The following is a 13762-nucleotide window of genomic DNA, read 5'->3' on the forward strand; positions in this document are numbered from 1 at the left end:
CCCCCCCACCACATGTAGATTATTTCTCTCCAATCCTCTGGAAATAATATCTACTTGGAAAGGAGAAAGCTCACATCACCCACACCCACAATCCTAACCCCAAGACTTTGGGGAAATGTGTACATTGAGTATAATTAGGTCAAACTGTGGTCAGGGCTTTAAAAGCCAAAATGTTCATGCTACCTTTAACCTCTCCCCTGTGGACAGAGTAGAGAGACAGGAAATTAAGGAGGTTATGTTTTCCTTCCTGTATGTTCCTCAATGTGAAATGATCTACTTTAATAACATGTAAGTTAAAATGTGCATATTTTATTTCTATTGCAAGTCTCGCCCTTCATAGACCTCCCCCTCCCCAGAAGGAAGTATCTCAAATTAAGGCCATTTTAATATGGAGGAATAGAATGGACAATCTTGGTTAAGACTAAAATCAGGGCCTCACACTTCTTGGCAGTTGTACTACGTCTTGAGCCATGCCTACAGTGCCCTTTTGCATTTGTTGTTTTCAAAATAGGGCCTTGATTTATGCCTCAGCTGGACTGCAATCCTCCTATTGTGCTTCTCCATGTTGCTGGAGATGACAGGTGTCACCCCTGTCCAGCCATTGTGCTTCTCCCATAGCTAGGGTAACAGGCATGTGCTACTGCAACTAGCACTGGCAGACATAGAGTCTCATGAATTTATTTTTATTTTTTGCCCAGGCTGACTCTGAACCCCAATTCCCTCATCCCCACCACTGTACTCAGTTGGCAATCTTGTTTTTATACCCCTGCTGTCAAGAGTGAAAAAAAAATCTGTTCTAGTCAATGATGCCACTGTGTGTGGTGGCTGAAATCCTTGTAATTATGAAATTACTCACAACTTGCAATTTAAACTTTATTTCATATCTATTGTTAAATTACACAAAATCTGTGAATGGTTTGTAAAGCTACACCATTGAACAGATGTTTACAGTTGAAATCATGGGATTTACATGATGATGACAAAAATGTATATTTATAACATCCCCTATATACAATAATCAGTATAGACAGAGAAAATGCACTTAATCTCTGAAAACCATGCACACCACAGCAATAACACAAATGCCTATTGTTCTGGACAAACTTTTCCACTGGCTCAGGCTTCTTCCTGCCTTCCAACACTAACTTTGTCCATTGGAAGAATAAACAGTATCAATTAAAACTAAACAAAATTGAAATACCATAGCAACCTACAGAATAATTTTCAAACACAATGTGCACAAAATATTTTCACTCTAAAACGCTTTGATCTTAAGGTGTGTATTTTTTTTTGTTGTTCTTTCTAAAATTCATTCCAGGTTGTAGGTCTCATCATTCTCAAGACTGCAATTACATCAGACAAAACAAAAACTATAACTACTGAGAAAAGTTCAGAGTCAAGAAAAGTCCTTTTGAAATCCAAACGCTCGGCTTCTTTGTCCAGGTTTGTGGCCATATTATTACAGATGAAAGTAGCTCATGCACGGGGCCAGATTGTACAAGACATGACTTTTATGGTCACACTTTTAAACATGGCCCACCTGAAAACATAAATGTCACTTCCAGTCACCTAGTTTGATTGATAGCCAAAGAGTGAGTGTAAGTTCTTATAAAAGTGGAGCAAAGCCCATAAAATGCCAGTTGCTGGGCATTGTGGTACCTGACAGCCCAAGTCACCATGTACTTCTTTGAACTTGGTTCAGAATGTAACTGACACTATAAGGGTGTTTTCGTATGGACTTCGCACTGCCAAATTACTCCGCTCAACTTGCATGTTTCAGATACTTAAACTTCACTGCAGAATAATACTCTTTACTTTTGCTCCTTCATGATCAAAAACCTGGTAGGATGGCAAACTCAAAAGTATTGGGGGGAGTGGGGAGGAGAAACTATTGGTGATTCTGAGTCATTCTGCCTACTCATTCTTATTCTACCATTTTCTTTTATTGTTCTTGCAATTGTCTAAACATCTGTCAATACAAAGGAGAACTAATAGGCCAGAAATAGTCAGCCAAACTGGATACATTACAATAAAGAGGTACAAAAAGTAATGAACTGTTCACACTCAGGTTCAATTCAATCCAATCAAGAATAATGTCAGCAATATTTTTAGACATATTTTTTTTCTCTTCAAGAGTTTCTTGATAAGCACCTCACTGCACAAACATTGATAAGACAACTCTACAGAAAGTTAAGTCCTGACATTAATCCAGGATTAAATACCACAATATATTCAGCAACACACCATGTACATGATGAAGAAAGCTGCTATTCACGGGTTCGATTGGAATGAGCACAACTTCAAGAAGCTTGAAAATGAATGAGAGGCATTGCCCAAAAGATTCCAGAGCTGTTGGAATTACAGTGCCCTGACATCATGTAGAAATTGGATTCTTAACATTGGTGTTCCAATTGGGAAATTTATGCTTTTGTTTTCTATGAGATACACCCTGTTTAAAACCTTTCAACAGTAGAACGTTTAAAAAAAGTTTAAAACTTTAATCATCCCTTACAACGCAAGATATAGGTCCTGTTGTACTTGAAAAGCCACTATTTTTTCCATAAACCCACCTAAACTTGAGAGAGTGACTATTTACTAAAGTTCGGTAAAATTTATCAACAGTTGTTATTCTATTTAAATAGACTCCTTGTTAAAATCAGAAGAAAAGGAAAGGTCTGTGTTTCATTTCACGCTTTGACTTATGCTTAGGTCTGGAATCAGGGTTTCCAAGATTGGGTTTTGTTGTTTAACAGTGAATCACTGCAAGTCAGTTACTTAGCCACAAGTTAAAGGGTCACATTTTATATTTTCCTTTTATCTCCATACCTCACGTGAGAGTTTCTTAAAATATCGAAACAGCAATTTGTGGTGAGTGTGGTTTGGCTTTTGGATTTCATAAATAGTTCCAATTCCCTCCCCACCGAAGACAATTTAATTACATATTGAAATTGGCTTTACCCACACACAGTATAACATTTATTTGAAAGGCAACTGTAAAGGCAACATCTAAGCGTTCTTAAACTTCCACGATTAAGGAAGCAGGATGTGTTTGGATATTTATGCCTCTTTAACATATGCCATCTTTTGGGTGGCACTTTGAGAGCAAAATACACATGCCTTTCACAGGCACTTAACGCCATTTCTCTACGCTGCCTATGTAGTCATGAGTGCCATTGGTGGGGTTGTCACTCTGCTCCTGGCCTGGGCTCTGCTTCTGCCTCACTCGGTTCTCTTTCTGACTTGAACTCTGAGTCAGATTCTGCATCAGATTGTGAGTCACATTATTCTGGTTTGGGTTCTGATTCTGATTCTGACCGGGATTCCGGCTCTGCCCTTGGCCCTGACTCTGAAAGTGGGTCTGAAGGAATCGTCCCTTCAGAAATTTGCGTTGCTCCTGGCGCTTCCGCCTGGCCTCCTGATGCTCTTTCTGCCTCATGAATTGATACCTTTGCAGAAAGAGGTCTTTTGCATAGCTGTACAACTCCATATCCAGAAAATTCAGTCCCTCAATACGCTTTTGGATCTCCCCATTGATCTCGACACTAGAGGCCCTAGTGGTATTATATTGGGTAAACGGCGAAATAAAGTTCATGTTGAAGGTCTTCTCAAACAGGTACTGGGTCTTGCGCTGAAATTCCGTCAGGCCGAAGAATGCCATGTGCTTCAGATTGGATTTGGCGCTTTCCAGAAGGACCTTGTTCCGTTGCTTTTCAGGCATGACTGAGAGGTTGTAGCAGCCTACTAGGGTCAGGTCGGAGAGCATGCGCACCTGGCGGTTGTTGGCCAGATTATAGGGGCAGTCCATGAATTCTTTGAGGGGGCAGCCAGACCAATCATCACCTGTGTAGCAGCTGGGCAGCTCTTCAGAGGTCGGGGGTCTCCCATCGCAGACATGAAGAGATGCTTTCCATGTAGCGCCTCTCTGGACATGCCTCCACTCACTCAAGTACCGGGACACTGGGTCCCGGAGGATGGTGATGTAGTGAAAGTTCCTGTGGATGAAGCACAAAGATCCATAGTCAGAGATGTCCATCAGTGACAGAAGAGGGCTCATGGAGGAACATGGCCTCTGTGCTGGTCACTGGCTGGTAAAGAAGGCAAAGGGGGGAGGACAACAGGTGTGCTGGATTTGTCCAATGAACTGAGCTCCAGTGTAAGTTTCTGCTAGCCTTGCCATGGAGCCAACTACCTTGGATTTGCAGCCACCACAAGAGGTATGTGAAAGTTAGACTCAAAGACTGTGGCCTTGTCATTCTTCACCTCCCCCTTCTTTCTCCTGTCCTTTTCTCTCTCTCCAATCAATGAAAAGGAAATCTTCTCAGGGATGCCCACTGGCCAGAAGTCAAACTTCTAATGGCCTGTTCTGCCAGCGCCAGGCATCCATTTACGGATCATGACATGGAGACTTACAATGTATAGAAGTAGAAAGGAATTGGAAAGTGAGCTCCAATTCTAACACTTCTTATTAAGTATACAAATGTATTTCCCAATATTCAGCTTAACCTGGAAATCTTGTTGTTGTTTTATTTTTAAAACAAACACATGGAAGCTGCCAAAATCATATGTTGATTTTAACCTTTGCTACCATGCTGATATTCCAAAGATAGGGAAGTTAACTATATCCACTCCAAAATACCTTTTCCCACCCCCAATCTACTGAATGGAGGCACAGATGCCAACAACTATGGAGGCCTTGCTGAATAGTTATGTTGTTTTTTGAGTTGTAAAGAGGTATTCTTTGCTCAAATAGCAGGAGGGCAAATGCTTAAACCACTCGCTGACACATTCACACTCATATATAATGGGTACACACACATGATCCACACCTCGGAAATATCAAAGCATAGGAGCATACTCAAACAAAGGACCCAGTCATTGTACTTTTAAGAAGTAACTTCCGTTACATACAGTGGCCAAAGATCACAGGAAGTTGTTCTTTTCTTCCTCATATGTTCTTCTGGAACAGAAAAGCATTGGGCACACAGAAGCATCTGGCAGTGAAACTGAGGAGAGGGAAGGGCACCTTCATTGAGCTCTGACCTGACTTTGATGATGCCACTATACTTCCCCTCTGCAAAGACCAGTGCCAAAAAATAGCTACTTCTGCTCCCTAGTAGTTTGTGGCAGCATACCCTTCAGGCTCTCTCTTGTTTTTGGCATTTGTTCATTCTATCATTCATTCAATACATTTTTTCAGTCGGTCCTGGGTCTTGAAGTCTGGGCCTGAGCACTGTCCCTGAGTTCTTTACCTCAAGGCTAGGGCTCTACCACTTGAGCCACAGTATCACTTCCGGTTTTCTGTTGGTTCATTGGAGATAAGAGTCTCACAGACTTTCCTGACTGGGCTGGCTTTGAACTGCAATCCTCAGATCTCAGCCAGCTGAGTAGCTAGGATTATAGGCGTGAGCCACAGGCACCCAGCTCCATTCACCACATTTTTATTGAAACTCTTTGCTAGGCCCAAGGCAATAGTTTGGAGGCAATTAGTCTGGTTATTTGAAAATATTTTTTTAATTTAGCACAATGTCATATTTGGATTAACTTTTTAACCAGTCTTCCCAAGGGTGCATTGTAATAGGGACTGCTGGGTGCTTTAAACTCCCATAATGGAGTCACCTTCATCCTTAACTGAAGTTTTCTTGCCCAGATTTATTCTGCTGGTTTAAGCCTGCAGTGACATCTTCTGGTAAGTCTTAGAGTGCACCACAATGCAAGGCTGAGAGACTCCTTCCTAAAATGTTCACTTTGCCCTCCTCAACAGCTAGAACCCAATCTCGAAGGCTAGTGTAGGAATCCATGATTTATCAGCCCCGCCCCCACATGCAGAGAGTGAAGAGGCAATGCAAAGAGATTGAGACACTCAGTGACTCTCTTTCATTACAGATGTGGGGATCCAGTATAGCTTTCACCTGAGGGTTGATTAGCATCATATGAGACAAAGACACCCCAACAGAGCCAGGCTCAGTCTGAACACTGTAAGATTATCACTGTAGCAGACAGGCAGAGACATAAAATACAGAGAACCCTAGTAATTATAGCTACAGTCACTTAGGTAAAAATAACCAGATTCTGGCTGGGCACCAGTGGCTCACACATGTAATCTTAACTACTCAGGAGGCTGAGATCTGAGAATCATGGCTCAAAGACAGCCCAGGCAGGTAAAGGCCCTGAGACATCTCCAATTAACCACCTCCAAACTGGAAGTGGGGTGCAGCTCAAAGTGGTAGAGCACTAGCCTTGAGCACAAAAGCTCAGGGACAGTGCCTAGGCCCTGAGTTCAAGCTCCACAATCAACAACAACAAAAAAAAATTAAAAAAAATACCCTGGAGATTCCATGAGAGTTAACCCACTTCTTCTGGAGAAAACATTCTTTTTTTTTTTCTTTTGGTCAGTCGTGGGACTTGAACTCTGGGCCTGGGCGCTGCCCCTCAGCTCTTCAGCTCAAGGCTAGCGCTCTGCCTTGAGTCACAGTGCCACCTCCAGTTTTCTGGTGGTTCATTGGAGATAAGAGTCTCAGGGACTTTCCTGCCTGGGCTGGCTTTGAAGTGCAGTTCTCAGATCTCAGCCTCCAGACTAGCTAGGATTACAGGTGTGAGCCATTGGCACCCGGCACCAGAGAAAATATTCTAAGGGGCTGAGATTGGTAAGAATTTCCTCAACTAGCAATGCTTAATGCTGCTGAAAATATGATCCCATAGATGAAATAGACGACGTGCTAAAGATAAGGTCATCAGTGTCCAGCAGCCTCCCAAGTTCCATGGGTGTGTTGGCAATGGGAAAAACAAGACAGATAAGGATAATACCCTGGAGGTTTTTTGTTGCATACCTCCAGGATGCAATATCTTGAGGGGAGAATTTGTAAGGAAATAGCTGCAAAACAAGTCTTCTTACCCAGTGCAACTGAGATAGAAAAACCCAGTATAATTAGGAACATGGCTGGAGAGGCAAACAGACTCAGAAACCTGGACAGTACTGGTCTAGGGATGAGGCTAGTCAGTTCAGTTCCATGACTTCTTTCCTCTCAGCACCATATGTGTGTTTGGTGAGAAGATAGGCACTGAGGATGCCTCAAGAATAAGACATGAAAACGTAATGAACTATTACAATGACCCAATGATGACTGAGAAAATACAGGGTACAAGGGAAACATCTTGCAAGGACCTGTAACTAATGTGAGAGGAATGTGTTGTATACCTTTGTTCATCCCTCGGCCCGCCTGTCCCCCCCAAAAAAAAGAATGAGACAAGGAAAGAGAGGAAAGGAATATGAAAAGGAGAAGCATGGGAGAAGGCCTAGAGGAAACAGAGTGGCTTGTTGTGTAGAAGAGAAATAGGGAGCTTAGGAGAGGGCAGAAATCAAAGAGACAAAAATGATTAGGGCTCTGTACTCATTGCCTTACTCATGAAACTGGAACCCCTCTGTACAGCATCTTTACAAGAAAATAAAATTTTAAAAAATGATCAGAGCTAGTTGTGGAAGGCCTCACATGCACATTAAAGGATTTATAGTCAGGCACCCATGGCTCAAGCTTATAATCCTAGCTTCTTGGAAGGTGGAGATAAGAAGAATCTAGTTCTAGGCAAGCCACGGCAAAAAGTTTGTAACACTCCCGTTTTGGGTATGATGGCATACATCTGTCATCTCAGCCACAGCAGGAAGTATAAACAGGAGGACTATGGGCCAGCCTGGCATAGGCCCAAAACAAGATTCTTATCTCAAAAATAACAAGTGGCTCAAGTGGTAGAGCACGTGTCTAGCAAGCAAAAGATTCCTGATTTTGAATCCCAGAAATACCCCAAATGAAAGGGACTAGTACACGTGCATCAAATTATCACTCGGTGCTCCCAAAATATGTGCTGTATGAATAGAGGATGTTACACACATTGATTTAGAGGCTACTATGGAAAACAAGGCAAAAGGAGGAGGCAGGGCCAGCTAGAGAAATACTTAGGACACAGAATAAACAAGACTTGGTGAGAAGATGGATGGAAGGGAAAGGGAGGAGAAATTAAAGAAGCTTCCTAGGTCTCTGGAGGGAGGCTGGAGGTGTCTGGGGAAGATTCAAATAGAACTGAAGGAACACTTTAGAGGGTAATCTGGCCTCCAGATATAGACACAGGTGGTCAGCAAAAATGGCCTCTTCCAGACCATGAGGGACTACTTTGAGATCCATTTGTAACTCTACTTGTGTGGCTTCAAACATCTCAAGAAAGCATTGATAACCCCCAGAACTTCTCTTCTTCATGCCAAATATGGTTTCCAACTGTTCTCTACCCTGCTGTCAGGGTGCTCAGTGTCCTGTTGATTATATCTGAGTATGTCCCAATTTTTAGAACATGGTCCTCCATGCGTGCTCTGACAAGTGACCAGACAGGGCAGTCTATCATTTCCTCATCTTTGCATCATTTCTCTGCATGCAGATCACATCATATGCCTCCTTCTGACAAACACACCACACCATTGGCCCACAATCAACTAAATCATGCCATTTGTTTTTAACATACTACATGCCATTTTGAAAATCTATTGTGTCTGGTACAAGTACTGGTGGTCACTTAATTCCTTCTAATTTGCAGAAGTGGAGTAGTCAAAATGCATATGGCTTCTGATCGTATCCCTCAGTATCTTTCTTGTCCTTGTGGCCAGTGTGTTTACATGGGCCTTGTTCAAAACAGAACAAGGAACTAGGGACTAGTGGCTCAAATCTGTAATCCTAGTTACACAGAAGGCTGAAATCTGAGGATCACAGTTCGAAGCCAGCCTGGGCAGGGAAGTCTGTGACACCCTTATCTCTAATTGACCACCCGAAAGCAGGAAGTGGTGCTGTGGCTAGCCTTGAGCACGAGGGATAGCACCCCAGCTCTGAGTTCAAGCCCATGACCATAAAAAACAAAACAAAACAAACATAGAACAAGGTATGAGTGAGAGCAAGTCTGTGATAGTGAACGACGAATCTCCCTTCAAGCTGGCATGAACCTGAATGGACTGATTTCATTTTAAATCAACCCTCTATGGACTAATTTCATTTTAAGCCAATCAAGCAAGGTCAATTCTCAGGAAAAGTGTATACATCCTGTTGTACGATGTGAATCCTGGTCATTGGACCTGTCATTTACTAGTTAAACCTTCTCAATAACTTCTAACTCTTCCCCATGACAGACACAGCCTTCTAGAACCCAACAACTACTTTTCCTTGGGTCCAGCCTAATTGCCAGTGAGCTCACTCTGCCCAAATATGTGTCTACTGGGAGCGATTGTCCATCCTCCCTACCCTACCAGAGATGGGGGCTTTGTAATATCTGAAAACATTTTGGTTGTTATAACAGAGGACAGGTTGCTACTGGCATCTAGTGCATTCAATCTAGATACTATGTGAAACATTCTGCAAGCCTAGGAACCACCCCCCCCACTACCAGCAAAGAATCAATGAGCTCCCCAAATGTCAGCAGTATGAAAATGAGAAACTCTAGAATACAAAACTATTCTTGATTATCCAAGTTTGCCCCAGGCAACAACTCTTTCCAATGGCATCTATTTGTCCTTCACAAGTTACCTGGGAAATAAGTTGCCTGAGACTTACAAACTCTATTCAAGGTGTATGTCTTCTACAAAATCTTCTTGTACCATCCTGGGCAAAATAAGCTCCTTCATCTCTGCCTTCTTGCCCTGGTATTCTCTCATAGTAACACTTTATCATAATCCATTACCATCTATTATGATGTAGTGATTTTATTGCCTTACCCACTAGACTACAAGGTCCGGGAGGGTATGGATCATATATTGTTTATCAATATATGCCTGTCAACCTAGAGGGATGTTTGACATAATGTAAGTTTTATAAATATAAGATTGCTGACCAAATGCAGCAGAAACATTAGAGTTTAGTGTTTTGGAAAATGCCTATGTTATTATTTGGTAAGGAAAAGCCACTAGATGTCACTACAAAATAACAGATACACTCACACCATTTTAAGCATTTTAAGGAGATCTTGTTTTATTTAGTTGTACCTGACTGATTTGTGCAATAGGCCTGTTTAAAAAGGAAGAAAGTTCAATATGAAGAAAATAAAGAAACAGATATAAACAACTCATATTTTTATCCTTATTTTCTTCAACAATTGTAAAATAAGTACCTGAGTTCCAAGCCATTGGAAGAGCAAGACTGAAACTTTGGGACTTCAGAGACAGGGAAATTGAGGCCTAGCAAGAGAAGCAGGGACCAACAAATCCTAAATTATAAATAACACGTGAAAGTCAATGTAAGGCCATTTCTGGGCTGTGTGTGTGTGTGTGTGTGTGTGTGTGTGTGTGTGTGTGTGTGTGTGTGTGTGTGTGTGTGTGTGTGTGTGTATTTTTTTCTCTCTCAAAGTGAGGCCCTAGAGTCATCAGCAATGACATTCTGCATGTCACACATAGCCTTCCTTTCCTTTCTGTCTAGTCTAATGCTACTGTACATCCACACACTGGAGTTGGAGAGCTGTTATCTTTTACATGTGATTGCAGTGATCCAAAGTAATCCCAGGAGATAACCATGATATGGGTAAACTCTGTGAACCCTCAAGAGCAAGTCCAAGTTCCAAGTTCGAGTACCTTGGGGATGCCCATTTCTGTCAGAAAGCCCAGGAAACCTGTCCTGTAGAAAGGCCTGAATATCATGCTGTACATATTTATTTTCCTTTAACGGACTACCAGTTCATAAATGGCTATGATAAGCTTCTGCCTTCAGTACTGCAAGAGGAAATAAATCACAACGCCATTTCTTTGCATGGAAGAAGGCCAGCAAACTTGTAGCAGTTAAGGTCGTAGGAGGAATCAATAAAATGCTAATTTAAGAAAGGAAACAAATTCCTAGCCCAAATCAATAAGGAGTGAATATTTTATTTTACCTGTAGCTTAATTCAGATTTTTGTGTTTAAGTTCAGTCTACGCATATCTTACTTGTGGACTAATGATAGAACAAGAACTGTGGTTGGTGATCCTAAGAAAACTGCACAGTGGCTGGGAGGGGGGAGGAAGGGCAGGGGGGTGGGGCAGGGGAGGAGGGGCACATGCATGTCACAGAGTCATTCATAGCAAAGACAGCATCGCTGTCCTCAGCTAAATGATGTCCAAAGAAAGTGCCATGAATGTTTTTGCCATACATGTAAATAACAAAAGGAAAAGGATGGCTTTTCGATCCAAAGATGTTAATATGGGAGTCCAGACTAAATTAAAGTATAATAAATTTAATCAAAAGCAAACATGGCTCCTATGGGAACAGACCCCTCCAGCTCTGCAGTTGGTCTTTTAACTGACTTTCTTGTGTGCTTCATGTACCAGAAGTCCCCAAAGAGGAGTTTCATAAATGCCACGACCAGCACTAGCAGCATAAAGGAAATGTGAGGCATTGTAAGAGGCTTTCTTTAAAGCAGATGGGTGCTCATTCAAATGTGCTGGTTTTGGTACATTTGACACAACAGTCTTTTCCTTAGTGATGGTGCTTTATCTAGTGAGAAGAGTAAGCCCTCACGTTTACAGTCAGCAGGCTACAGAGAGCAGTGACACTGTGAATTCATTTGATTGTCTTCCTAGAATGACCGAAATTATCTAAATGCTGAACCACTCCTTTCCCCTTTCATGTGAATATTGCGTACTCCCCCACATTGCCAGGCTCCCAGTAGAGATGGGGGGCCAGGACCATGCCTTGGAAACCCACTGATCTACAGGATGATCCAAGGGATGACCTTGTTTCCTTAGCAACACAAAGAAGTCTAAAGATAAAAGGTCTCACTTGGGCCAAAGAAGCAACAATCACGTGCTACATACTTCTCAAGGATGGATGGCATATATAATGGTGGTCCTGTGGGATGATAAAGAGAGGCTAGGTGTGTAGCAGACTACACAATCTACATCGGTGTAAGCACACTCTATGATGTGGATACAATTCAAAGTCTGATGTATATATCTCAAGACATTTCCCAGTCCTTAAACAATGTATTACTATATTTCGTTCTGCTTCTAGAGGTTTCCTACTATATATAATATATATATATACATATATATATATATATACATATATATATATATATAAACAACTTCATGAATTGATTTCCCCTCCTCTGCTTATCTGAAAACTGAGCTTTTCTATGTGTTGGAGGGGAGCACTCCACAGACTTTCCTTAAACACAAAGGTATATTTTTCTGTGCCATTCCCCCCCTCTCTCTGTCTCTCTGTCTCTGTCTCTGTCTCTGTCTTTCTCTCGCTCATAAAGTCAACAAATAATGGATTTTTTTGTCTTCATGGAAAATTAAGATCTGGGTGTAAATTCAAGTTCAAGATGTAATTCTTCCCACAATCAGTCATGGTGAGAATTCCTTCTTTTTTATTTTTATTTTTTTTTTAAAGAAATCACTCTCCTCTTTCCTACAGCCTAGTACTGAAGCATATAAATCTCAGGTATTTTGCAAACAAGATGTGAAATTCCAAGCTTTATGACCCGTAGTCACCAGGTTTTACCTAGAATCCACTCAAATCGTTGGCATCTTGAAAAGTTTTGCAGTTTACACTACCTCCCGTGAAGCTGCTGCAGTCTACAATAATGTTGTGAGTTTTGCTTCATTAATGCTCAGGGTGTTTTTGAGGTCGAAAGAACTTATAGAGAAAACCCTCTCTATATGCACATGAGATGGACCAAGACCGAAGAAGGAATAGAATTTGCCCAAGTCACATACAGACCAGTTTTGCCATAAGGCACTTCTCAGTATACTGAGTGTTTCAAGGAGCCGTCCCTTGAGATTTGGCATCTGGAGCAGCAAGGAAGAAATGTTTGACTTTCTCTCCAACTTTGAGATGAAACAGAGAGAATGGAAACCGGATAGGAAAAATTCCAAATGCCGCCCACTGTGACTATTATACTATAGTCAATGTCTTGCTCTTTGGATAATTTATCCTAGAATGGCTGCACCTGGAAATCCATTGCTTCTCCCTGCCATTTTATTGGCCTGTGCATCCATTATGACACACTGTAAATTCCAGGTCTCAACTAAGAAGTAACAAAACTTTGTGACATGCAGTTCAGGAATGGAAAAGGCAAGGCAAAGGTAGTGTCCTGGGCTGGAAGGTGGCTCAGTGGTAGAGCGCTTGCCTTGCATGAATGAGGCCCTGGGTTCATTCCTCAGCACCACATAAGCAGAAAAAGCCAGAAGTGGAGCTGTGGCTCAAGTGATAGAGTGCTTACCTTGAGCTGAAGAGCTGAGGGACAGCACCCAGGCCCTGAGTTCAGGCCCCACAAATGACAAAAAATAGGTAGTGTCCTTTGGAAGGTGAAGGGCTTGGATAAATATTTAAATCCAGTGATCAAGTCAGGTCCACCCTTAGGTTGCCATTATTAGAACTTCAGACAGATAAAGGAAGCCATGGGCATTGGTTACCTGCTTTCAAAGAGCTTAGCATTTAGGTAGATGGAGCACATTTCAGATAGGGGAGGAGATAAAGGTAGAATATAGTTAAGTGCATTAAGTGCTAACTGTTACGCAGAGAGTGAGTGCAGAATGAGTCAGGGATTAAAGAGATCACTGGTGTGCTACCATCATCAAAGCTGGCTTCCAGGAGGAGGAGGAGGAGGAAGGAGGAGGAAGAAGAATCTGAGAGGGCTGTAAAGGATTTAACTGTGTGTGTAGCAAAGTTGTACTGAGGGTCTGATGAGGGTGGGGAGGATGGAAGGCTTAAATGCACAGCACATCAAAGAAGATACCCTTAAATGTTCTGCTTTAGCAAGAGCC

The 13762-nt window shown here is 42.0% G+C and overlaps 1 protein-coding gene across 1 annotated transcript in view; it reads right to left on the minus strand.

Annotated features, from left to right (window-relative positions):
- Positions 1-1945: 1945 nt before the first annotated feature.
- The window catches only part of LOC122095389 (heparan-sulfate 6-O-sulfotransferase 2-like), a 49725-nt gene continuing 37908 nt past the window's right edge, over positions 1946-13762 (minus strand). Inside the window, exon 3 of the mRNA XM_042665796.1 lies at positions 1946-3992. Within this exon, the coding sequence (XP_042521730.1) occupies positions 3131-3992 (862 nt within the window). The 3' untranslated portion in view covers positions 1946-3130. The remainder of the gene's footprint in view (positions 3993-13762) is intronic.

Source organism: Dipodomys spectabilis, unplaced genomic scaffold, assembly GCF_019054845.1.
Source record: "Dipodomys spectabilis isolate Male_0828 unplaced genomic scaffold, ASM1905484v1 ptg000347l, whole genome shotgun sequence".
Taxonomy (NCBI): Eukaryota; Metazoa; Chordata; class Mammalia; order Rodentia; family Heteromyidae; genus Dipodomys; species Dipodomys spectabilis.